This window comes from Callithrix jacchus, chromosome 12 (assembly GCF_049354715.1).
Source record: "Callithrix jacchus isolate 240 chromosome 12, calJac240_pri, whole genome shotgun sequence".
NCBI classification, from domain to species: domain Eukaryota; kingdom Metazoa; phylum Chordata; class Mammalia; order Primates; family Cebidae; genus Callithrix; species Callithrix jacchus.
In genome coordinates, this window is record NC_133513.1 from 79,670,266 (window position 1) to 79,697,298 (window position 27,033).

General features: G+C 38.4%; 1 protein-coding gene across 9 annotated transcripts in view; it reads right to left on the reverse strand.

The window, feature by feature from the left end:
* Window positions 1-27,033, reverse strand: part of SGMS1 (sphingomyelin synthase 1) — a 334,608-nt gene that overhangs the window by 16,578 nt on the left and 290,997 nt on the right. For all 9 annotated transcript variants that reach the window (XM_054243062.2, XM_078345958.1, XM_078345961.1 and 6 more), the window contains 2 exons: window positions 19,749-20,602; window positions 4,356-4,473 (listed from right to left, as the gene is read on the reverse strand). In XM_054243062.2, coding sequence (XP_054099037.1) covers window positions 4,356-4,473; window positions 19,749-20,371 — 741 coding nt within the window. In that variant the 5' untranslated portion in view covers window positions 20,372-20,602. The remainder of the gene's footprint in view (window positions 1-4,355; window positions 4,474-19,748; window positions 20,603-27,033) is intronic.

Below are 27,033 nucleotides of genomic sequence, written 5' to 3' on the forward strand. Positions count from 1 at the left end.
TCAAATATTCTGCCCATTTTCTAAAAAAAAAAAAGCAAAGATCATAAACAGTTGTAATTAAGATGAGAAGAGGTTGTTTTCAGGATGGAACACCCAGTCTTTGGAGCTATAATGAGAGTAACATGGGCTAATCAAGGTGTCAAAAACTTGGCAGCCTTCAGTGCAAGCCATGAACATGTACACCAACCACCATGGGATACACAAGAAATTTGTAATCTAGAAACTGAACACATCTACTTCCCTTTTCACTTCCTTTTCCCAGTGGCTTACAATTGTTGCAGAAACATTTATGGGGAGGCTACTTTTCCTCACAATTTGATCATTTCACAGAATGATTATTTCTCTGAGCTATTACATTCTGTGAAGGGTATACTGCTATCAAGTGAATGGACAATAAGATCAATTTTTATAATCACTACTGCATACTTGTTGGAATATTTTTCTTAGAAGCTGCACATTTTGAGTACTGGCATTAAGGGAAGCATTAAGTACACTAATTGTGGGTTTTAATGGCATGGTAAAACTAAGCTTAAGTTCACATGACTATGTTAAATAGGAAGTCATAATCTAAAGCTCAACTCTCCTCCCTTGCAATTTAGTGATGACTGAGTAACTGTCAGAGTAAGCACTAAGTGACAGGCCTCAACTGGTGTCTCAAATCATGAAATATCCAATTCTGGAAGCATTGTGTTTTTTATATCCTGTCTCTAGGCCTTTTCATCCATATCCACAGCTTTAACCACCATCCAGAATGATGATTCACAAATATTTGTTTTCCAGCCTTGATATTACCCTCAGCTTTAGACTATATGGCTAACTATCCTGGATACCACCAATTAGCTATCTCACAGATACCTTAAACTGTGTTTAATCCGAGTCATTGACTCTCTTTTTCTCTACGCCATGTCACTATACCAGTGGTAAAATCCAGTCCTTGAAATCCTTCCCCAGTCTCATTCCCTGCATGAAATCTATTATCAAGTTGTGTCGATTTGGTCTCTTAAATATTGCTCAAGTCTGTTTCGTCCTTTCCATCCATCTTTAAGGCCAGTAGCTTAGCTCGAGGCCCTTATTACAGCATTTTACACATTTATCACATAAGGTACAAGTTTAAACTAGCAGATTTTAAGGTGTTTTCCACAAAGGTAAGGACTATATCTACCCTCCTCATGCCTCATACTCTAGCACTCAAAACACAGCAGGTCCTTAATGCACATTTGCTACATCAGTTCTCACTGGATGAATAAGAGTCTAGGGGCTGAAGCATGATGACAATACCAAGTCCTCTTCTTACTTCTGTATAGCATGTTACACTGACAGAGCCCCTAGAAATTGTCTCCTTTCACACCTACAACTCCTTAAGACAGATTTCAAAAAGCATCATTAGCTCTGCTTTGCCAATTAGGGAGGGAACTGAGGCTCTGAAAAGTTAAATGACTTGCCCAAAGCTAGTAAGTGGTTGTGTAAGATTGTGTTAACCCTGACTTCAGTGTTCTTTTTACTGTTAGGTAAGTTTGTATTTTTACAGGGGCAATAAGTTCCCTCTCTGTACAATGTTTGAGAGAGAAATCGAAGATTCAGTGACGACGTTCAGACATCAAGCAGAACTCTGGCCTGAGTGACTTTTAATAAGGTTCCTCTCAATTCTGAGTCCCTTAGCCCTAGGTATGATTCTAAAGTAGGCAAAGCTGTCCTCTGAGGCTTCTCTCCAGTTACCCTTTTCTCCCTTCAGATGCTTCCCCTCAGTGGAGGATTCTAGCCCTTGCCTGACCACTGAATTTCTTAAGCTTGATCTGCCATCCAAGAGGCAGCACCAAGCCTTCAAGGCCTCTCCCAATTCTTGTGTCTAGTTTCAGAAATCTTTCTGTTCCACTTTGGAAGTGTTCTGTTAATAAGTTAAAATTTAATCTAATTAAGTCTGCAGAGCCAACTTTCTATTCAGAGGAAACAGAGAAGAGAGACACAAGTCACTTGACATCACAAAGAAACAAACAGATAAATCCAGAAGGTAGGATATTCTATAGGACAACTAATCTAATGTCTACAGGCTACTCGCTGAGTGAGGAAAGGAAAAAAGGACTGTTCTAGAATTATAGACGTAAAAGCCAGAACAAGTCAATGTAATATAAACACTTTGGACCCTAATTTATACAAACTAACTGTAAAGAAAGGAAAAGCATTTTAAGACAATCAGGATATTCCATCAACTTGTAGTTGCTGATATCACAGAATTACTATTAATATTATTGTACACCAGTAGCATTATGGTTTTGTACTAAAATGTCCACAGTTTTGAGATACATACTAAGGTATGTGGAGATGAAATGACACTATCTGGGAGTTGTTTTAAATAAGAGGTAACAAATGTCACAAATCTTGATAATTACTGAATCTGACTGTTGGGTTTATGGGAATTCCTTATACCAGCTGGGATACATTTGAAAATTTTCAGAAGAAAAAAGTGTATTCTAAATCCTTTCTTCCAAGTGTCCTATTCTACAAAATAAGTAATCGGATTTAATGAGTTTTAGCTAATAATTTTTTCTAAATTGTGCTAATATTTCACCTCCTACTGTTCAAGATTCTAGTTTTCAGAATACCTCATAGAATGATGGCCCTAGTTAGGATTTCTGGCAACACAAAAAATGAGCAATACATTTGAGTTTGGTTTTTGTGCATAGTTCTGCTGCTACTTCTGTGTTTACAAAGAAAACCCACAAGCTATTCTTAGGCACGGAATATTGGTGAGATATGCTGATGACTCAAGCTGACACTGTAAGAACCAATGGCTAACCAAGTATGGGCTTGCCAGCAACTGGTGGAGTTACAGTGGTCCTCAAAAAGAAACAAGTTTAGAACCAGAGTAGGGAGAAAGACTACATGGATCCATCTCCAACATGTGCTTGGCTAGAATCCACATCTACCTAGCCCTTGGGAGCAAAATTTCCCAGTGCACAAACTTTTTAAGGAATTGAATTAAACTTAGGTGAACATCCTAAACTGTCAGTTTACTGCTGAGAACAGGCTACTTATCAAGCCAGCCTGCCAGAAACAGTCCACATCCTTGGATTTTCAATGACAACAAGATATTCTCTATAACCCAGGAGCAACAGGTGAATGCTTGAGAGCTTTCATAGACAATAAAAAAGATGTGAAGCTGGCTTCTTTGAAAGGGTGAAAGAAACTGCAAGAAAGAGTACAGGGAGGCAGGATGGCTGATACAGAAGAATGGAATGTTGAGAACATTCCTTTTGTATGACAGCTTTTCTGGAGGTGAGGAAATAGTGTGTAGCAAAAGAAAAAAAAGGAAAAAGTTAAGTAAGAAATGAGCTATCTCTGTAGGCACATATGTAAGTCTAGGAAAGAAGGGGGCCACAAGGGACATACAAATGAAAGAGATTCAAAATTTCTTATGATCAAATTAAAAATCCAGAGCGAATTATTTAGCTCTCTTTCCAAAGGTTCTATTAGAGAAAACATCTCTTTTCAGAGGAACAAAAGTATAAATCAATGAGACTGAAAGTGTTTCGCTGTTTCACCCACACAGGCAAAATGCAAAAAAATTATCTCAAATACATCAGAGTATGTTATATTTTCTCCCACCAAAAATCAAGGAGAGAAATTAGCCTTTTTTTAAAAAAGTGCATTAAAGAGCTCTCATGTACATAAATATTTTAACAATAAAATCTACTGCTAATTATTTTATAGAGTTCCAACAATCACCCTAGTTAAAAATTCTTTCAAGGTAAAGGTTAGGAGATAAAGAGTGTCATGTGAATATGATGCAAAGGTAGAAATAATAAGAGAGAAGTAAAGTTCATTTTAAAAAAGACTTCCATGATACTAGAGAAAATCAGTAAGGCCATATATTACCCCAGAGGACAGTGATCTTATTTGGCTTGGTAGAGGACTACAAGGAGATAAGAATACATTTTTCTTCCTGGCTCTGATATAGGGATTAATAGAAAGAAGGAAAATGGAAAAAATATCACTTGAAATTGAGCTTTCCCTCCAAAGAGAGAGAGGAAGCATATAAAAGCTTCTGGATGAGTGTCAAAGAAATGAGTGATATTTTAAAAGTTTGGCAGGAAACCAAGGAACTACATCCCCACACAAAGCTTAACTGCTTCCAACACACAAACTAGACCATATATTTCCCCAGTTGGGAGGTACTGGCAGGGCTTAGAGATTCTGGGAAGGGTGGGGCCCCTTAGCCACATCGTTTAGTAATATTCTTAGATGGAGGAGGGACTCAACTGTATTCTGAAAAATTTTTCCCTGCAACCTCAGTCAAAGGACCCCAGGTCAAAACGAGAAACAAACAGAAAGGGAAATTACAGCAAGGAATAGTTTACCTTCGGAGAACAGTTGAAATGCATACCGGGTACTGGGAGTGTAGTTACATACATTGTAATACACCGATACAGGTACAGCGTGCCAACTATGCAGAAAAATCTTCTGCTGATAATAGACCTAGAAAAAGGGAAAAACAGGGCATATTCTCAGTTAAGAAATTCTGTAGATTGATTTACTTTAATTTTTCAATGACTCAATAAAAACAAACCCAAAAAACGACTTGAGAGCTTGAAACCAGAATGTTGTAACTATGGCTAATACCAGATTTAGACAAAGATTTTGAGAATAACCTTGTGTGGTACTTTCTAAAAAATATACTAACTGGCCAAAAGAGTTTAAACCGGCCTATATTGCTATTAATTAGGCTTCATGAGGCCTTCCACCTGAGTTGACGTTCACTGTTAGACATACAAGTGGAGCCCACTCTGGTCAGAACCCACTTAGTATCTGTGGTTAAACATTTAGAGAGTATCTTCTCTGTCATCAAAGACAGATCTTTAGAAAATTAGAAGGACATTAGAATGAGAATTTAAAACTTTTATGCCATTTAATAAGTCAAGGACACTAAACAATTTTATTTCTACATCCCAGAAGCTGATCCTTTGAGGCAACATGATGCCAAAAAAGAACCTAAGGAACAACAGCATTCAACCCCATCCCATTCCCTGACTAGTACTGCAACTTGGGATGCACTATTTACTTCTCCGAATCTCAACTTCCTAAGAAGTAAAATAGGGATAACTACATTAGAAATAATGTCTGAAAAATTCCTACCATGTAGTAGGCACAAATAGTAGGAATCAAATGTATAGGTTATGTGGATGAACAAAAATATAAGCAAGAACTAGAAATAGTTTTTGTTAGGTTCTAAAAAAATTATTTGATAAATACATGTAGGTATGTATTTTTCTATATACATATACATGTATACTGAGTTAGATAATGTCTCCCAATATAAAATTCCACTTAAGTTTGTACAACTTAACCTCATTGCAGTTTGGTGTATTCTTGAACAAGAACATTCTTTCCCTCTCTACCTCTCTCTCATAGTACCGCAGGCCAGAATCATGTGGGTTACACTGTGGGTCTCCTCTTTCTTAACCATGAGGAGTTCAGATTTTCCTTTTAGGATCTTGGCCATTCAATCACTGTAATCATACAGTGTAGTTCTAGTTTTATGCAGGATGGGTATGCCTACTGAGGTGTGGTAGCCAGAGGAGAACTGGCTTCATGTGTATGTTCTATTTTAACAAAAGAAACAAATCTATGTCCCTTGTATGATTAAAAATTAATTTTAAAAAAACCCATACAACTATATTGGCATTTCATCCACATCTGCACAGCCCAGGCACTTAGACTTCATGAGTAGAATTTGGGTGCTGGTCTCTACTTATATTTAAGAAACTGGGTCAGAATTATTTACGATGGAAGCCATCTTTGCTTATTTTCTCTTAGACAAGCTGCATATGCCACCTCTGGAGACATGAATTTATTCAGTATAAAGCTGTCTTTGGAAACTATATGCCGCTAATTTCAAGTAAAATAAAAAACACAATTAAATAATATAAAGAGGGACAATACTAGAGATGAATACCAGCCCATAAATGGCTTTGCCGAGAATACTGAAAAGGAAATATAAAAGTAAAATTTACATTGTAAGACATAATGGTCACCTTTCTTTCAAATAAAACGCTTTCCTTAGCCATGCTGCTCAAGTGAACAGAAATTATTTGCAATTTCACTTGAACTATACAAGAAACACCTAAGTCAGCCAAAACTTTCAAGTCTAGATCTGCTGAACTCTTTAGAGGAAGAAAAATAAAATTAATAAAAGTACTGCTTTTGCTAAAGATTACTATCTTAAAATTGCTTTGTCTGATTATTTTATAGAACACAGAAGGTACACACACATACACACAAACACCACCCCAATAACTCTTTCCATATTTCAAAACTGAGTCATATGTGAGTATCAATGGAAGTGATTTCAGAATTATCTAAGAATGAGGTCTATGAAAAAATAAAAGATGAGGAAAGATAAATACTTAAAAATTGTTTTAATTAAAATATTGAAGGTTCAGTCACATTTACTATTTGACCTAAAGAATCAAAGAAAACTGAAATTTGACAATTTCCATGTGAAACTGTCAATGTTAACAATAAGGTGACAAGTTGGAAGTGGTTATTTTTAAGAATTTTCTACTCTTTGGCATTTAATATTTTAGAAATTAAGCTTAGAATGTCTTTAATGTATAATGTTAAACAAGGATTTCCTACAACAAACTTTAACAGACTATAAAAGTGTTTAAAGAAATTGTATGCACTTCTGGGCATTCACTTCCTTAATCAAAGAATTACACACATTTAGAATTCTTAATTACTTAAAGGTTAAAAAGTTCAAGATGCATTTTTAAAAAAACTCACAAAAGAAATGTTAATGAGATATTGCTAGAAATTAAGCAGATATCAACAAGAGAATGCATGGTATAATTTTCAAAATCACAATGCTGCTCCCCTCACATGGGATACACCTCTCCTTCTACATTCAAAAGACGCCAGTTTTCCATCTGTGCACACTTGGCAATGACTATCATCTCAGAGACTTGTGTTTGGTCACATTTATCTATTTTTCTCCCAAGTGTTAAAGCACTAGGCTCATTACTACTTTTTCTGAGAGAAAAGAAAAATGAATCTGTTCAATTTGATTATAAGGAAATATGAATAAAAGTGTTAACATTTTATAGATAAATATTAAGACTTACTAGAATAGCAGATTATGTCCAGTACATGCTAGTGTTTTATTAAGCTTTTTAAAATTCTCTATTTTAAAAAAAACTGCTCAGAACTTGACTAAATACTACCAATACTACAGTGTTTTTGGCATTTGGTAAAATGATCTAAAATTCTAAAGAAAGGTCAGGCTCACGCCTATAATCCCAGAACTTTGGGAGGCTAAGGCAGGTGGATCACTTGAGCCCAGGAGTTTGAGACCAGCCTGGACAACATGACGCAACCCTGCCTCTAAAAAAAATTAGACAAGCATGGTGGCATGCGCCTGTAGTTCCAGCCACTCTGGAGGCTGCAGTGGGAGGATCACTGGAGCCTGGGAGTTAGAGGATACAGTGATTTATGACTGTGCCACTGCACTCCAGCCTGGGTGACAGAGTAAGACCTGTCTCTAAATAAATAAATAAATGAATGAAAAGTGGTGAAAAAAATTACTATACTGGAAAGTAAAACTAAAATACTGGAAAAAGTTCATTTGTTTTCCCATGAGTTGTTCCTTTCAACTAATCCACAGTAGGAAGACATACACAACTCTTTCAGTGCTCAGCTCTTGTCTCCTAGCTCTTTCTGGAAGCTATTAGCTTTTAGAGATAAACAGGCCTTGACACGATGCAGTGGAACTAAGCAACAATTCAAAACTAAGAGGCAATAAACAAGAGAGGGCATGTGTAACTAACACAGAATTGAGAGACTCAAATCTCTGAAGCAGTCATGGAAGAGTAATGATTCAGGTCTCTGATTAGTGATTCCAGCTGTAAAACATGAATGACAGACAATGCATCACTAAGCTGTATCTTTATATAGATGTTAGTTTTACCTTTAACAAAGGCTTAACTGGTAACCCTCGCCATCTCAATTAGTTTCCTTGGAAATTAGCTTCCTCACCAGCAAAAGGAAGAAAAAGATACCACTTTCTTATGAATCAGAGAAATAGGTGACATAAAAAAACTGGAAAGGCCATGGAATAGCACTAAGAATGTACATCAGAATAATCTTTTCTTTTTTCTTTTTTCCCTGAGATGGCATCTCCCTGGGCACCTGTCACCACATCCAGCTAATTTTTGCATTTTTAGTAGAGATAGGGTTTCATCATATTGGCCAGGTTGTTCTCAAACTCCTGACCTAGTGATCTGCCTGTCTCCTCCTTCCAAAGTGCTGGGATTACAGGCGTGAACCACTGCATGCGGGCATCATTTTTTTCTTAATATAAAAGGTTGAAAAATGAAATAATTTTGTTTAGAGCCAACAACCACACGACTGAAAACAAAGTTTAGACTGAGGTATTTCCCCAGGAGTGGTATTATCAACAGCAATTGTTTTGCCAAAGTTCTTTTATATGCCAAGCTCTGTGTCCACCCGGCAAAGCATGGATATGATCTTTATTTTACCGTTGGGAAAAGTGAGGTTCGGAGAGTTAAAGCTGAGATATAAACAAAACAAAAATATTCAGGAAACTGCATCCCATAGTGTCAGACATCTCAATTTCCAGTGTTTACAGCTGAGCCAACATCCTATTCCATTTCAGCTCCCTTTCAAAATCTACTTAATGACTATATTAGTTAGTAAAGTAAAACAAAAAGTCTTGTAGTATCACATAGCTATCTAAAATTAAATGTGTCCATTTTTCATTAATTTTTTGCAGTCTGTTTAGACTTGCTTATTAGCACCCCCCCCATATGTTAAATCAGTCATTCTGAAATGTCATCGATTTCTCAACACTCTATCTCACCTGAACATTCACAGTGACCTTCTTTCTACCTGATGTCCTTAACACCACTCTTGCCTCCTGCTATGGTTTGAATGCTCATGTCTCCTTCCCCTCAAATTCATGTTGAAACCTAATCACCAGTGATTAGACCATAAAGGCAGGATCCTCAGGTCTGAATTAGTGCCCTTATAAAACAGACCATAGAGAAGTGGGTCACCCTTCTGAAATGTGAGAACACAGGGAGAAAGCGCTATTTATGAACCGGGAAATCGGCCCTCACTAGATAACAAATCAGCCTGCACCTTCGGCTTGGACTTCCAGCAACCAGAATGCCATAACTCACCCAGTCTATGATATTTTGTTACTGCAGCCTGAACAGACTAAGGTATCTTCCTAAAATCCATTCTGTTTAGAACTGCCAGAATCATCTATTTTGAAAGAGTTAAACAGCTGTGTCCCTTAAAGCCCTCCGATGGTTGTCAAAAACTCATTATAGCTGAACCAACATAAAATATGATGAGCCAACATAAAATCCAAAACATTTCCTAAGACCCTGAGGCCTTAGATCTGGCCACCTCCCCCTAGTCTCCCCGCTGGCCACCCTCCCTACCATTCTCCAGGCTCTGTCTCAGACCAATACCCTTGGTGCTCTTTAAACACAGCTTGCAAAGTCCCTCCTGCCTTGAGTAGGATCTCTGTGCCAACGATTCTCTCTGCCTGGATTCTGCCTTCTCCTAGAACATTTGCCTGTCACTCACACTCCATTCAAATGTAGTCTCTCAGAGAGATCCCCTACTCTAAGGAAGCCCCTGCTCCTCTCTATCCCATCCTCTATTTCAAGTTCTTAACAGTCCTCCTGACAACATTCTGTAACCCCACATTCCCATATTCTGTGGAAGCTAATGCCAAAGAAATTCTAAAATTTGTTTTCCTTAATCCATTGCTACCAGCCCCTAGATTCCCTCGATTGTGACAACTCCCCTCACAGCTTTCTTCAACTCCCTTCAACATGATACCTCCTTTTTTGAGACAGGATCTTGCTCTGTCAACCAGGTTGCAGTGCCATGGCATGATCATGGCTCTCTGTAGCCTTGATCTCCTGGGCTCAAGCAATCCTCCTGCCTCAGCCTCCTGAGTATCTGAGGTGCAGGCCACCATGGCCAGCTAATTTTTAAAAAAATTTCTGTACGGTCTTGCTATGTTACCCAGGCTGGTCTTGTGGAGATTGCTCCATTATCCAACTAGGACTGCAAACCCCTGAAGGTTGGGGCCTATAGGTTCTGTATCCTTCTCTCTTCCTTCTAGTGTCATTGTCCTATAGGGCCTTTCCACCTATCACAGCCTTAGGTATCTCAATGGCTACACGCTCCATTCAGGAAAACCCAGGGCTTAATTCAGCATTTTAGGAGAGAAAATTCTAAGAAAAGGTTAGTAAAACAAATGAAGGAGCAAGACTAAATGCAGTAGAACAAACAAAATAATCAAAATAAATGCTTTCCTGGGAGATTTAGAACTCATTTAATAATCCTTAGGTACCCATTCAGGGTGGATGGCACAGTTCATGAATCAGGAAAATGTGTACCAGTCCAGAAATGTATCTGTATATATAGTATGTGTTTTTGCTTTTTTAAATTACAACTCAAAGAAATTTTGCACCTTTGCTATTAATAATTTCAACAACATTCCCATTTTACATATACCATTATCCCATTTTACAGAAGAAGAAATTAACTAATGTGTAAAGAATTTAAGTACTAACCTGGGACCAGAGAATAAGTCAACAAGAGAGTCACAACAAAATCCAGATATTTCTAGACTTTTAATCAATTGCTCTTTTCACTAATAAAATTAAAATATCACTTCCTGAGTTATATACAGATTGTAACAGAAAGTAAAGAAAAAAATGCTACTCTATAAGACATGAACAAAAACATCAATACTATCTACTTGAGATAGTTACGTAGAATTAAAATCAAGTATCCTCCAGAAAATGCTCAATAAAACTATAAACAAAAGGTGTTATATTTCTGTGTTGGTATTTTAGGCTATCAAGAAAAATAATATGTGTATATATGTGTACACATATGTGTGCATACGAGTGCATACACAGAATACAAATGTGTATATGCATACATATAGTACAACTGTGTGGGTGTGTACACACACACCCAGATCTCTCCTCATTCCTTCCCATGATCAAAACTTACCCACCTTGAATCACATTGTTAGGGGCTTGCTTAATCACAGCCAGCAGAACTGAACAATTAATGTTTGCTTTTGACTTAAGGGATTATCCTTAAATGTAACACTGTTATTTTAACAGGGGGTTTCTGAAAACAGACACATCACCAGCAGTCCCTAACATTTATGGAATTCTAGGCACAGTAACTAGAACGTGCAACACTTTATAAATTTTAGTGGCTATTAAACGTCACATAATGAACATACATGTGCTATTCTAAACATGGGGAATACAGCTGTGAACAGAACAGACAAACAGCTTGCCTTGTGGTGCTTGTGTTCTAGTGAAAGAGGCAGTATTGTGTTCTAATGAAGGAAATAAGTAAAACAGAGCATGTTAGATAAGTGCTAAAGTGTAAAACCAAGCAAGAGTGTCATTGAGGGAAGGGAGGTTAGAACTGGGGGCTAAGTTAGTCAGAGAAGGTCTACCTCTGTATGATCGGTCAACCAGGAGGTTATCTGTAGGAGAAAATTTCAGAGGCTTGTATGTCAGTGTTTGTTGATCATCAAGGTGGTCAGGGAGTATAGGGCATGGGGCCATGAGGTCTGGGAGGACCTCTTAGGTCACCATGAGGAAACTGGCTTTAATGCTACATGAGGTGGAAGAAGAGAAATGTACATTGGCTTATTCTGTCGGCCAAATTAAAAACCCACTACAAGGAAGCAAGACGAGGTAATGACCCAGGCAAGAGAAGAAGGTAGTTAGACCTATGACAGCAATAGAGGTGGTGAGGAAGGTCTGGGGATCACCTGAGTCCAGGAGTTCCAGGCTACAGTGAGTTGTGAGATATAATCACACCACTACACTCCACCCTGGTGGATGAAGTGAGATCCCATCTTAAAAACAAAACAAAGCCCAACACATTTGGCCTGAGAACTGGAAGGAACAGAATTGCCACTGGTGGGCTTGGAAACCAGGAGGATGCCAAGTACTCTGTCAAGTGCTTTATGCATGTCATCTAGTTCAATCCTCACAACAACATTATTATCATTCTCATTTTGCAGGTAAGTAAACAACACTACTACAACAGTCAAGTAACTTGGACAAAGTCGCTCAGTCAGCAAGTAACTGTAGAGATCTTAATTAAGGATGACCTTCCAGTGTAAGACTGATAGCCACATGCTTCACAACCACAGTCATGGACTGATGGGACAGGCTGGTGGGACACAGATGTGGTGACTTCTAAATCAGATCATGAGTAATTAGACAGACATCAATGATGGTTTGTTGAGATGAAATAGACAATTCCTGGGCATGTTATAAAAGAGAAGGTCAAAATGATACCATTTACAAATACACATGTATACAGATTACTCATTTATGAGCACATGTAAAAAATAATATGAGCATTATCTCTGGTGAGATGATAATTTATCTTTTATCTTCTAATCTGCCTACAAGTCAAATTGCTGGGATTACTAAATTTAGAGGTAAATCTACAATTTCCCTATAATTCCTATGGCTCAGGTCAGTATTTAGGTCATGAGACCTAAAATTGTAAAAATTAGAAAAGGTAGAAGCAAAGAAGACTACCAGTTCACTAACATGAGAATGAGAGGTGAGGCACAATCCGGGACTGAATCCACAAATCCATTGTCTAGCCCCTGGACTATCCTTTTCCACTCCAATAAATGGCCTCAGTAAACAAAAGGAGGACAGAGGAGGCATAGTGAGGCCTGCAAGAAGCTAGGAGATCCAGATGATCTTGGAAGAGACGGGATCAGAGAAGGTCCCCAGGAAAGGAAACAGGATCTCAGCTCAGATTTCTGAGCCTAGACAGATAATGAGTCAGAATCAAGGGAGGAGAGAAAACTTACTAGAAATATAAAGAAAGGTTGGGCATGCATAGTCAGTGGTCTTAAATGCAGAAACGTGACTGAAGTTGTTAGCAAAGGAAGATTTCTCAGATTAGTAGTGAATAGGACCCATGCTACACTTAGGAGGTTCCAGAGTGAGGACAGAGCTAAAGGCATTTTCTACAGTCCACAGGGGAACTGCAAGATGGGTGGCTATCAGAGTTGGCAAATCCATCCTGGGGCACATGCACATGTCTCTCAGATGGAACCCAACACATAAAATTTATAATTAAAAAACTGAACTCATTTGTTTTTATTCTATCTGTCCTATACATGTGGCATCTATAATACTAAATCTGTTAAAAAAAAAAAATCTCCAGAGGACAGGTGCCTATAATACCAGGAAATTTCTAGACTGGATATATATCAAAGAGCCTTCAATGCCCAAAATATGCCACTGTAGGATGACAATTAAATCAATAGCTTCTCCAAGTCTCAGTTTTCTTCACTGAGAAAGAATAACATTACTTGTTTTTAAGGGTTGGTTGTATCAAATGATACAATACATATTAATGCTTATTACTCTAAAATCAGTTGGTTTGTAACCTGCCTCTTGAATAGGATAATAATTTTTGAGAACATGGATTAAAAGAAACAGAACAAAACAGATTTTGAGTAAGCACATAACTGATGGAGCTACATGTGTGGAGGGAAGAGAAAGGAAGGTAAGAGATAGTCCCTGATCACTTATCGTGCTTTATTGCTGCAGAGAAATATGACAGCTTATCAGCAAATTAAACAATGGGTAAGTATCCAAAAAAGCTATAGTAATATGAGGGAATTTTGTCCTCATAAGTTTCATACATGGATGGAGTTTAGGCAACACATTTTCAAACACTGAGATCTCACTCTGAGAACAAACAGTCTCCAGAATATAACCCCCATGCAATTGTTTTGCTAGCTGCTATGTCCCTAGAACACAGTTTCCCATAATTTTTGGTAAATAACTAAACATAAAAATGTCCTAAAGTTCCATTAAAGACTACCATTATGGTCTACAATATAGGGGTAATAGATAATAAAGTGAAATGACCTTAAGAAAAAGCTCTTCTGGAACTTAGAAAATAAATTCTATTGAATAGACACCCCCACTTTCCCCCACTTCACATCAAATGCTTTCTATATCAAATGCTTTTAAGAACCTTACCTAATCACAACCATGGAAGACATAAAAGCAATGAAAAAAATGTTGACAGTATCTATGGTCATAAACTATTTTTGAGAACAGAAGAAGAGTTAAGTATTTTGATTCAATCAACTTAATGTGAAAAGAAGCACTGATGGAATTAAAATAGGGTAAAATGAAAGACAAAGTCTATTGAATAAAACACAAACCAAAAACAATCAGATTAAGATCTGACAAAACCAACTTCAGTACAAAGATTATGTCCTTGGAAATTAGATTCCATTCACAGAAGAGAGGAAAATACTACAGATAAAATCTCTTAAATTGGCAGGCACCCACTTAACAAATAAGGCCTCCCAAAGGTTAAAATACAAAAACAGTGTTTCCCAAAGTCACCACCAAACATGAAATACAGAATGCTAGTAAACTTCCAAAAATCCCTTGTAGTTCTCGCACATATAATACCAAAAAGCCACACTGGAAAGTCATATCTGTTCCTTCCTGTAGGATTAACAAAGCCTCTAGAAATAGTGCTAAATATAGATGTCATGGTAGGTCTCAAGCAGGATCTCTGGTCATCATTTTTCTTCTCTACTTCCTTCCCTTTTGGCATGGGATCAATTTTCAAAGAAAATTGTGACCCACTAAATAACCATTTCCTTTTCACCAGCCTCTACAAATCTATGCAACTGTTTATGCTAGAATGTTTACCACTAAGCTCTCTCTACCCCAACTCCAACCCATAACCCAACTGCCCAACGACTTCTTTTCTTTCTTCAAATATTTTTACCACCAATGGACTAATATACCCTGCGACATTTAATTCCTCCTTGTACAACTGTCTTATACTACTCCTTTTAGGAAAATGTCTGACCCAAAAGAAGCTATGATAGAAAACACATATCAAGATATACTTCATTTTGCTCTGAAATAAAATATATTTAAGCAAAGTTGGAGATTTCCCCAAATTAGTAAATTTCCCCACAAAATTTCATATACAAATCAGGGATTCAAAGAGACGCCCAAAACCCATATATGAGAAAGATACTGCAAGAGAAGTCAGCCCTGTCATTATGAAAGATTAGAAGCTCTGAGTGTCATGGCTTCTAGAAAGAGTTCAGTCCTTCTTATTACCCTTCCACAAAATGTATTTACTAAAAAATGTTAACTGAGTCTAAGTTATGATCATCTTTCACCTGGACTACTGCAATGGCATCTTAACCAGGCACCCTGCTTCCACTCTTGCTTCCCTAGTCTCTGCAATGCAGCCACATTCTTTTAAATACCAGTTTAATTCTTTTTAAACACCAGTTTTTTTGTATCCTTCTCCCCTAATGACTTACTACACACTTGAAATAAAATCCGAACTCCTTATCCATCCATGGCCTACATGGCTAACACCTCACTGGCCTCCTGCATGAGAGTGCTCCCCCAGCTCATTCAACCACATGGGCCCTTGACTGTTCCTCAGGTAAGTGCCGGAACCCTGCACTTTTTGTATCTCCTGCCTCAACTACTCTTCCCCAAACACATGCATGTTATTCACTCTCATTTGATTCAGATGCCTGCTCAACCATCAGCTAATTAGAGGACTTTTCTGATTATTCAATCTAAAATACCAGTCTCTCCCCACTCTCTCCAATACTCACTAGCCCTTTGTACTGCTTTATTTCTCCATCGCTCTAGCTAATATCATATATTCATTTTTCACTGCCTTCCTTACACTGGCCAAAATATAAGCTTCACGAAAGCATCAGGATCCTTTACTCATTGCAGCATCCCCAGGGTCTATCAGTGTCTGGAATATGGTGTACTGCTCTAAATACTAGTTGAATGAATGAATTTTAGGTGAGGATTTTCTATGTGCCAGGTACTCTGGGAAAGGTGAATGATGGATGAATAGGATCTAGTTTTTCCCCTTGAGGAATTTACAATTTAGCAATGAATGAGACATATATACAACTAATAGAATGGAATATAACATGGGCTTAAAGTGGTAGAGGAAAACTGTGGAGTGAAGTAGCTAGAGATAAGGCAGGACAGGCTGGGACCAGATACTGAGGGCCCTTGAGGTTCAGGCTAAGGAGCTGGTTCTCCATCTGAGCACCCACGATGGAGCTCTAAGTAGAAATGGAAAGAAGATATCTATCTAAAATTAGAACTGAAATAACTTAGTGACTACCTGGATAAAAGGAACTGAGGAGTTCTAGGTTTCTAGGAAATGCCACTGGCCAGATGGAGGAAGAATAAGTCGGAAGAAAAATATAGTAAATCTGGTTTTATACAAGTTGAGTTTGAGGAACCTATAACCACCACACTAAGTCATAATAATTTCTCTGGTGACTTAGAAACTCTATAGTCCTGCTCCTTGGCCTTTTCTTCTGGTGTTCACCACGTTCTAGTAGAGCTGAGCCACATGTATCACACATAGGTGCCACTGTGTTAGCCATGATTTAGCCATGCATGAAAAATCCTTAACGTCTTCAGCCTTCATCAAATCTGTAAGTTTAATATATTCTTTATCATGCTTTCTTAAAACAAGGGATACCTGTTTTGCAGTGAAGTCTGACACAAATGCAGAGATTTCCCAGGAATTTTTCCTAGTCAGTGGCTTGAAAGTCCAATTCTAAATGGGGAGACAACATTATTTACAATTTTAAAAACCAAAAAAGTTCTCAAGGACAGGCATTATTTTGCTTTCCATTTTTGGAGGTCATGGAAATACCATGTGGATTTACGTATATATAAACATATATACATACAGATATGCAGGAGAGACATTAAGAATGAAAGAAGGGAAAAATTTAAGTACAAAAAAACCCCCAAACCCATGTTTAACATTAAAGGACAATTGTATACAACATAAGGATAGAACTAAATGTTATAATGTCACAAATTCAATCTGAAGACTTTCCAACACCTCAAACATTTAGTTAAATGGTTTGTTGCTGGGAGTTTTTGGACAAATTCCAGTGATCTTGTTTCTTAATTAAGTGATCCTCTATAGTTTTATCCTATGACTCTTCTCTAAATAGTAGAAGATACTGAAGTAAGGATAGACTTATTTTTTTAAGGGATACAAGACTCTTAAAATCAAAGTAAAAATATCCTGTTGGGAATTACTGGCCAAATAGGCATTTGGAAAAGTTGTATAAGACAGGCTCCTAACCGGTATACCTCCTAGTGGACACTGGGGGACAGGGGTCAACCCTTAGAAGAGTCAAATACAAAAAGAGGGAGAGGTTAACTGTCTGCTAAGAATATCCCATAACCAGAAGTATCCAAAATGCCAGACAAATAAAACTGCTATATTGCAACAACCAAATAACTAGAAACAAAGGGTCCCTCTGACACTACAAAAGATTTTAACCTTCTCTATGAGAGCCAGAGAAAGGTAGTTTATCCATCTTCACTGCTTGATGTGTCATCTGTATCTTTCTTCCTACCTCCTACCTCCTACCTGTCTGGTGGGCCAAATACACTGAAGAGGTCAGAAGGAAAGAAACAGGAAACCAGCAATGGGCCCCAGTAGAAGGACAGGGTGGGTGATGCTTAGGATGATCATGATGACAGTTTGCTTTCATTTCTCATGTCCCTATCCCGCCAGAGGTGGAAATAAGAGAGGACTTAGTTGGATGCATTCTGGACACAAATGCTCTAAAGCTAATAAAATTCAAATATAATTGGCCCATCCAATGATGTTAGAATCAAATAAAACATAGTTGGACATGAAAACAGAAATCATCTAGACTGAGGGGCCATTATTTTGTTTGTGAGAAAAACTAGGTTCCTAAGATGTAAGGACTCACCCAAACCACTCAGCAAGTTAGGTCACACCTGAGGCCAGATCCCAGGCTGCCTGCATTCATCACTGAGTTAATTTTGTCCAAGACACAAATCAACTGGCTTCTTATTTTGAGCAATTTAAATATATAAACGACTACAGTATTTGCATTAAGTACCAGGAAAACACAAAATCATAAAGTTTAAAGAGAAATAGAGTTGAGGAAAATTCCCTGTTGGGAAAATTGTAATTATTAATATACTTTAAGAAAATAGTTTTATGGTTAAGAGGATAATTTATAAGAATGAGAATAAAATTACCTAAAAGTCATGGTCTGTGAAAGATTTGGATTTGTACCTGTTACAATTTACTCAAAGTTATATTCTGGAGCAGTAAACTATTTGCTTGAATGTAAAAATTTTGATGAAATACCAGAAAAGGAGAAAACTTACAAAAACAAAATGACATCAGGGAAAACCCAGGAAGCATAATTTGAGTTGACCTTGCCTTTGTACAGTACTGGCATTTTCTTCCAATGGGTTTTTAGGAAAAAAGTTTAAAAGTCAAAAAGCCAAAAGCAGAACTAATTAGCAGCAAAAATAATGCATTTAATAAACTCCAAGTATCTTGTATTTCTAAAGCCTATTTCTATTTATTAGCCTCTTAAAACTAAAGCAACAACAACAACAAAAGAAAGGTCTTCCACCAAGTCAAATACAGCCCAGACTATCAATTCTATTTCAGATTCAGCCTAAACTCTAGGACTGTCAAACCATCCCTATATAAACACTGGTCAGTTAAACGGCTTTCTTGTATACCCGTCCATCCATCCCTGGGAAGACGGCAGGAACTACTTTTATTTCAATTTGCAGATATATGATTTATCAGGTAAAAAAAAAAGAGTCCTTATAAAACATACTAGGAAAAAACTATCATTTCTGCCAAAGAAAGTTCAGCATGAACTCTCAGTGTGTGTTTTCTTGCTGTAAGATGAATTCCTTATTATTTAACCACACAGTGAATCATGAAACACATTCCACCAGAGAGAAACTTAGCTCTTTAACAAACCAATTTCCAACCCTCATTCCTGGAAACCATAAGGTGTTCCCTTAACTAAGGGGAAAACCAAACATCAGTGAAGGGACAATATAGGCAACCCAAGTAAACAGCCTGTCTGAAATGGCCATGCTGAGTTTAGAGCTTCGGATGTAAAAGCCAGCTTGGATCCACCTGAAAACAAGTGGGAGTTTCCTACGTAAAACCCTGAGAAACTTGAATGGAACAGTCACATATTCCTTTAAGTAGGAGCAGTAGAAGGTGGCGATCCATTCAGGTCCATCCACATCCCACCTACCCAAAGTCATATCCTGAGGGTATTGTTTTCCCAACAATCCAAGCCACTCTGGAACAGCTGTTCTGAATTCTGTGTGAAACATCTTTAAACACATATTGCTAAGGTTCCAGATGTCTGACTCTGTGTGGGAAAAGCTATGCAGCCAATTTATAGTGCTTAGGCCAACTGTTAATTTATTTAATGGGTTAATAATACCAACCAACACTAGGTGGTTTATCTGTTGTTCAATAGCCTGTGCTGTCTGTCTGAAGATGTCTGAGAGTTTCCTTTCTCATTAAGTGGAAATAGAACACCATTTCTAACAGTCTTATTCATCATTCTATATAACTCTTGTATAAAACAGGCAACCAAACAACATTTTCTTTTAAAGCTTCCAGACAGTAAGTTAGTCCAACAGGGTACGTGGTTAAAAAAGAAACAAAAATTAGTATGTTTTGATCCCAACAAGTTGATAAATTTCATTTCTAAATAATAATTAGATGTTTGGAGTACAAATCCCATAATTATCAAATCTTAGATCTTTTACTTGACTTACTTGTATTTTAAGAGCAGCCACTGAATTAACCAGAGTCCTACAAGGATCATGCCATTAATTTCACAAATAGAAAAGGCCCACTGCACCCGGTTAAAATGGTCAAAAAACGTGTCCGGTAGTGGAGGCTGCACCTCCTTAGGAGGTACTCGTTCGTGGACGACCGAGATCATCACTGTGGTGAGAACAAAACAAGAAAGTGCATAAAGAAAGGCCAGAAAAGTCTTGCCCCACTCCATGGGGTACTGGGAGCGCTCCAGTTCTGGCATGGGGATTTTTATCATCTCTTTCCTATACCCATTTGGCATCCCATTGGGTTTAATCTTGATGCTGAAGCTGCCATCGGGGGTGGGGATGTCTACGCCAATGTTGAGGTGCCCATTGGCGTGGCCGTTCTTGTGTGCTTCCAAATGGTGCTCCATTTTTAGAGTTTCTATCATGTCCAAGAGCCGCTGCCCGTTGTCAGAGGAAACTCGGCACAAGGGGGCTTTTTTGAAATCCTCTTGGGTTAGGTTGATCAAGTCCTGGCCTGTGAAATGCTCCAGAGGCTCACAGTATTCTGGCATAGCATTCTCCAGCAGCCAGTCTGCCACCTTCTTGGGTGACCAATAAACCACTTCCTTCATTGTACTGGCAGACAGCAGGCAGTCCCCAGCTCACTCTTGGCAAGTCAGCAGTCACTGTTCCAACAGGGCAGGACACTGTCCTGCCTCGGCTCGTTCATCCTGTGGGGCTTCATGAGCAGAGACTTGTTTGGCAAGACGGTCAGGGCAGTTTTTAAACACCTCATGTAGCTGTCCAGGGTTCCCGAGCGCCTGAGCATTAATTCACCTCATTTTTGAGCAGGATTCTTCCTTCTGTGAAAGCAAGAGAAAATATCAAGATACTGTACTTCTAAATTACCACCCTCAAAATGCAAAGCTTTATATGCATAAGGAAAGTGGAAAACCAGTTATTGGTAAACTCAATAGTTTTCAAACATGTATTAGTTTCAGGTACCACTGATTCCCTGGTTATTGGTCTTCTGTGACACAGCATTAACTTGGATCTGAAGATGGATGTTGTCAGAGGAGACATGTTTTATAGAATTTCCAATCATCTGTTTCCTAAGAAGCAATTTAAGAGTGCTTTGGACCCTTTTCAACCTGGTCAAGAGACCAGGTATTCTCTTTGTCCTTACATGCTTCCTGAGACAATATAAAAGAATAAAGCATATTTGTTTACTCTATCTCGTGAAGAATGTTTAAAAATGTACATAGTATACCGCAACTCATAGAATTGCTGAGCTTCAAGATCATCTGGCTCAATACTTCTTTTTCTTTTTTCAAAAAAAAAAAAAAATCAGTGAATCCCCTTTTCCGAATGTGCTTAGGTCCCAAATGTATAAAAGATCTACAAATGCCGCTGCTTGGGTTGAAGCACAGGAAGGGCCAAGGTCCTGACTGCTCTGTTGATCTTTCTTAATCTCGGCCCCTCTCAGGTTCTGTGGTACCCCACGGTTTAAAAATTAAGGATCTGATCTAATTGCTTCATTTGTAAATGAAGAATCGGAGTTCTAGAAATGTCAAGAAACTTGCCCATGGCCAAGTGGCAGTCTGCATAGAAGTGTTAAAAGTTTCTGAGTTCTAGTTCGGTGGATTTACTTATTAAAATATCTGACTACTTATGTGAAAATAGCCAAAGGCATATCTGTAAGGAAGATTCTAAAGTAGAATTCAAAATTTTATAAATTTATGCATAAATAGAAACATACATAAATAATATATATAATATTTATTATATATATATATATAACTATAGCTACTGTACATAGGTTGAGAATCCCTAATGCAAAAATTCAAAATGCAAAATGCTCCAAAATTCTAAACTTTTTAAGCACCGACATCATACTCAAAGAAAATGCTCATTGGAGCATTTCAGACTTATGGATCCATGCTCAACAGAGTGTATTCCATAAATATTCCAAGGTGTCCCCAAGATTGAAATCTGAAACACTTCTGGGCCCAAGCATTTTGGATAAGCGATGCTCAACTTACATAATATCGCATAAAACAACTGGAAAGAAATATATCACAAATTAACTGGAGTGATGAATATATCACATATTAACAGAACTATTGATGATAGTTCTGCAGGTATTTTCTACTTTTCTTCCATCTATTTTTCTTTAATAAGCATACATTACTTTTAAAACAATCATATAAAATAAAAAACAAGAAAAGTTAAAATAAGAGACCTAACTCCTTAACAAAGCATAATAATAGCTAACGAAATGTGGCCCTTGGCAGAAGACAGACCACAGTTCAACTCTCAGCGTCTCCCATACATAATCCATTATGTGAGCTTCAGCTTAGTCACCTCTAAAATGAAGATAATGATAATCAAGTATTTCCTTTACAGGGTTGTTGTTAATATTTAACTAAAAAATCATATGTGAAAGTTCATGAAACATAACCTAGCTCCAAAAGCAGTGATTTTCAAATGAGTCTGTAAGTACCCATATCCTGTTTTCTTTCTTAAATTATCTATCATATCCAGTAGCCACTGTCCACTATATCTCACTATGAAAAAAACCCTATCTACCAGTGGGCTAATTTTTTTTCTCAAATGATGACTGTTGCAAAGATCTGGAAATTTAAGAGCTTAAAATGCTGTTTCCCTGAATATGTTTTTGTGAAATAATAATCTAATAAAATCTTTCAAGCTTTAAAACAGAATCTAGAGCCAAATAAGCCTAGGAATGCATACTGTAATCTCTCCTGAGGAGAGCAGTATGCATTAGGATGTTCAAATCTCCAGGAAATCCTACAATAAAGGAACTATTCACCAGGATTTCTTAAATTGACTTCATCCAGGCTGTACTACTCCTTGCCCCTTTTCCTATAGGACTCATCTCTACTGAATCCCAAGATTCTTGTCAGGGGGAGACACAGTCTTACTCTATTGCTCAGGCTGGAGTGCTGTGGTGCAATCATGGCTCACTGCAACCTCTATCTCCTGGGCTCAAGTGATTCTTCCAACTCCATCTCTGAAGAAGCTGGGACCGCAGGTGCATGCCACTGTATCCAGCTAATTTTTTAAATGTTTTGTAGAGATGGGGGTCTCACTATGTTGCTTGGGCTGGCCAAAATCTACTCTAGAAAGAATCCCATCTTACTCTGGGAGTCCCAATCTTACTCTGAGAGTCCACTCTCAGTTTTCCAGCCCATATAACAACCAATCAAATGGCAGTAATAGCTTTTAAATATTTTCCAGACTTTGCAAACAAACTAGGTGTTTGTGTGTGCTTCCACAGTGCTGTGCACTTTTCTTGTCACACCTTTCTGTGACTAAGTGTCTGGCTAGCTACTCCCCTCAACCCCAAGAGCCTATGACTGACTGTGGAGAGCTGCAATGTGAAGCACCCATATATCTCACGTGCCCGGGGCTCAGAAAGTGCTCAATCAATGTCTGCTCAGTATCTTCCAAAACATTCCTTAGACCTAGCAACATGTAGATGACTTAATGGGAAACAAACCTGCTGAAAACACAATTGAGAATGAAAATGGCTGTAAAACAATTTGGATGGGCAAGGAGAATAAGATGGGCATTCTCCAGAGAAATGTAAAACCAAAGTGTATCTCTGACCACTTAAAACCAGGGTAAAGGAACTTCAGTTGCCACAAGTACTACCCAGACAGTGTTGAGAACACACACATGCCAATTGGGAGTTCTGGCAGAAGGTCGGGAAGAAAAGGGGACCTCCTTGGCCTCAGACCAAAGGCCTCCCCTCAAACATTCTTCAGCAGAGTTAGGAAAACTGCCTAAGGAATCTTCAACATCTTGAAGTGACTGTGAGAACTCTAAAGACATATGCTCAGTGGAGTTTTCAGGCCCAAGGGAGATGCACACAGGCTTTTCACCTAGGTTTTTCATTTCCCCCTTGCCCAGCACAGAAGTCAGGCAGGATAGAAAACTCCCTGAGAACCACAGAGACCAGACAGAGGCCAGAGTTATTTTAGTTCTCTCTGATGGGAGAGAACAAAATATCCTCTCAAGAGATAATCAACTTTTAAAAAAAAATTTATTTGTTTATTTGTTATTTTTCTTTAAGTACTGGGATAAATGTGCTGAATATGCAGGTTACCTAGGTATACATGTGCCATGTTGGTTTGCTGTGCCTATCAACCCGTCATCTATGTTTTGAGCTTCTCATGCATAAGGTATTTGTCCTAATGCTCTCCTTCCCCTTTTCCCCCACCTACCAACAGGCCCCTGTGCATGATGTTCTCCTCCCTGTGTCCAACTCCCACTTGTGAGTGAGAACATGTAGTGTTTGGTTTTCTGTTCCTATGTTAGTTTGCTGAGGATGATGGTTTCCAGCTTCACTCATGTCCCTGCTATTTATGAGACACCCACAGTCAATATCATAATGAATGGGCAAATGCTGGAAGCATTCCCTTTGAAAACTAGCACAAGACAAGACTGCCCTCCATCACCACTCCTATTCGACATAGTATCAGAAGTTCTGGCCAGGGCAATCAGGCAAGAGAAAGTAATAAAGGGCATTCAAATCGGAAGAGTGGAAGGCAAATTGTCTCTGTTTGTAGATGACACGATTGTATATTTAGAAAACCCCATAGTCTCAGCCCAAAATCTCCTTAAGATGATAAGCAACTTCAGAGAAATGTCAAGATACAAAATCAATGTGCAAAAATCACAAGCATTTCTATACACCAATAATAGACAGGCAGAAAGCCCAAACATGAGTGAACTCCCATTCACAATCGCTACAAAGAAAATAAAATACCTAGGAACACAACTTAAAAGGGATGTGAAGGACCTCTTCAAAGAGAACTACAAACTACTGCTCAAGGAAATAAGAGAGGACACAAACAAATGGAAAAAAATTCCATGCTCATCGATAGGAAGAATCAATATTGTGAAAATGACCATGCTGCCCAAAATTTATAGATTTAATGCTATTAATTTTGTAAATTAATTTATAAATCAATTTATAATTTTATAAATCTATAAATTAATTTATAGATTTAATGCTATTCCCATCAAGCTACCACTGACATTCTTCACAGAATTAGAAAAAAACTGCTTTAAATTTTATATGGAACCAAATAAAGAGCCTGTATAGCCAAGACAATCCTAAGCAAAAAAACAAAGCTGGAGGTATCACGCTACCTGACTTCAAATTATACTACAAGGCTACAGTAACCAAAACAGTATGGTACTGGTGCCAAAACAGATATATAGACAATCAACTTTAAAACAGGAAAAAATCAAATGCTGGAAGCCAGTTTGATAATGAGCCATCAAGCATCCATCTGGCATTATAAGTATGGCAAACACACATCTAACAAAGGAACTAGAATCTTGTGAAGATGAGCCCATCAAGTCCTCTTTAAGACAGCAAGACAAATTAATGGCTTCTATTAACAAACTGGAAAAACAAAATTATTCCTTCCTTAAAATAACACCTGTGCTTCCCCATAACTTAGAATTCTCTATGTATTAATCAAAAAGTTCTTCCCTTAGTCTTTAAGGTTCTTCCCTGCAAAGCCTTAGTTGTCTACTCTACTTCATAATCCTTTTCTCCTCCCTGAATTCCTAAACCATGAATATCTATGGTACACAATACAATTTAATGGTCTTATGTGCATGGTATGGTAGAAGGAGTATTAGCCAAGTGAGCCAGGGAGCCAGCATTTGAGAGTCTATCCAGTTACTTCCCTTCTTGACAAAGTCCTTTAGCCTTTCCAAGTCTCAGTTTCCTCTGGGAAATAGGATTAACAACTACCTTATCTACTGATATGGTTTGGCTCTGTGTCCCCACCCAAATATCATTTTGAACTGTATTCCCATAATTCTCATTCTCTTCATGTGTTGTAGGAGAGACCCAGTGGGAGATAATTTGAATCACAGGGGTGGTTCCCCCAAACTGTTCTCATGGTATTGAATAAGCCTCAAGAGATTTGATGGGTCTATCAGGGGTTTCTGCTTTTGCTTCCCCCTCATTCTCTCTTGTCACCACCATGTCAGAAGTGCCTGTCACCTCCAGCCATGATTCTGAGGTCTCCCCAGCCATGTGGAGGTGTAAGTCCAACTAAACTTCTTTTTCTTCTCAGTCTTGGATATGTCTTTATCAACAGCATGAAAACTGACTAACATAGGAAATTTGTACCAATAGAGTGGGATGTTCCTGAAAAGATACCTGAAAATGTGGAAGGAACTTTGGTACTAGGTAATAGGCAGAGATTGGAGCAGTTCAGAGGGGTTAGAAGAAGACAGGGAAGGTTTGTAACTTCCTAGAGACTTGTTGAATGGCTTTTCCCAAAATGCTGATAGTGATACAAACATTAAGGTCCAGGCTGAGGTGGTCTCAGTTGGAGATGAGGAACTTGTTGGGCACTGGAGGAAAGGTGGCTCTTGTTATGTTTTAACAATGAGACTGGCAGCATTTTGCCCCTGCCCTAGAGATTTGTGGAACTTTGAACTTGGGAGAGATGATTTAGGGTATCTGGTGGAAAAATTTCTAAGCAGCAAAGAATTTAAGATGTGATTTGGGTGCTGTTAAAGACATTCAGTTTTATAAGAGAAGCAAAGCATAAAAGTTTGGAAAATTTGCAACCTATGTGACAGAAAAGAAAAACACATTTTCTGGGGAGAAATTCAAGTTGGCAGCAGAAATTTTTCATAAGTAGCAAGGAGTTTAATGTGAATCCCCAAGACCATGGGGAAAATATCTCCAGAGCATGTCAGAGGTCTTCACAGCAGCCCCTCCTATCATAGGCCCAGGAGGAAAAGGTGGTTTCCTGGGCTGGGTCCAGGGTCCCAGTACCATGTGCAGCCTGGGGACTTGGTATCCTGTGTCCCAGATGCTCTAGTGATGACTGAAAGGGTCCAATGTACAACTCAGGCAGTGGATTCAGAGGGTGCAAGCCCCAAGCCTTGGCAGTTTCTATATCGTGTTGAGCATGCAGGTGAACAGAATTCAAGAATTGAGGTTTGGGAACCCCCACCTAGATTTCAGAAGATGTATGGAAATGCCTGGATGCTCGGGCAAAGGTTTGCTGTAGGGGCAGAGCCCTCATGGAGATCCTCTGCTAGGGCAGTGTAAAAGGGAAATGCAGGGTCAGAGCCCTGACAGAGAGTCCCTACTGGGGCACTGCCTACTGGAGCTGTGAGAAGAGGGCCACCATCCTCCAGGCCCCAGAATGGTAGATCCACTGACAGTGTGCATCATGCACGTGGAAAAACCGCAGACACTTAATGCCAGCCCATGAAATCAGCTGGG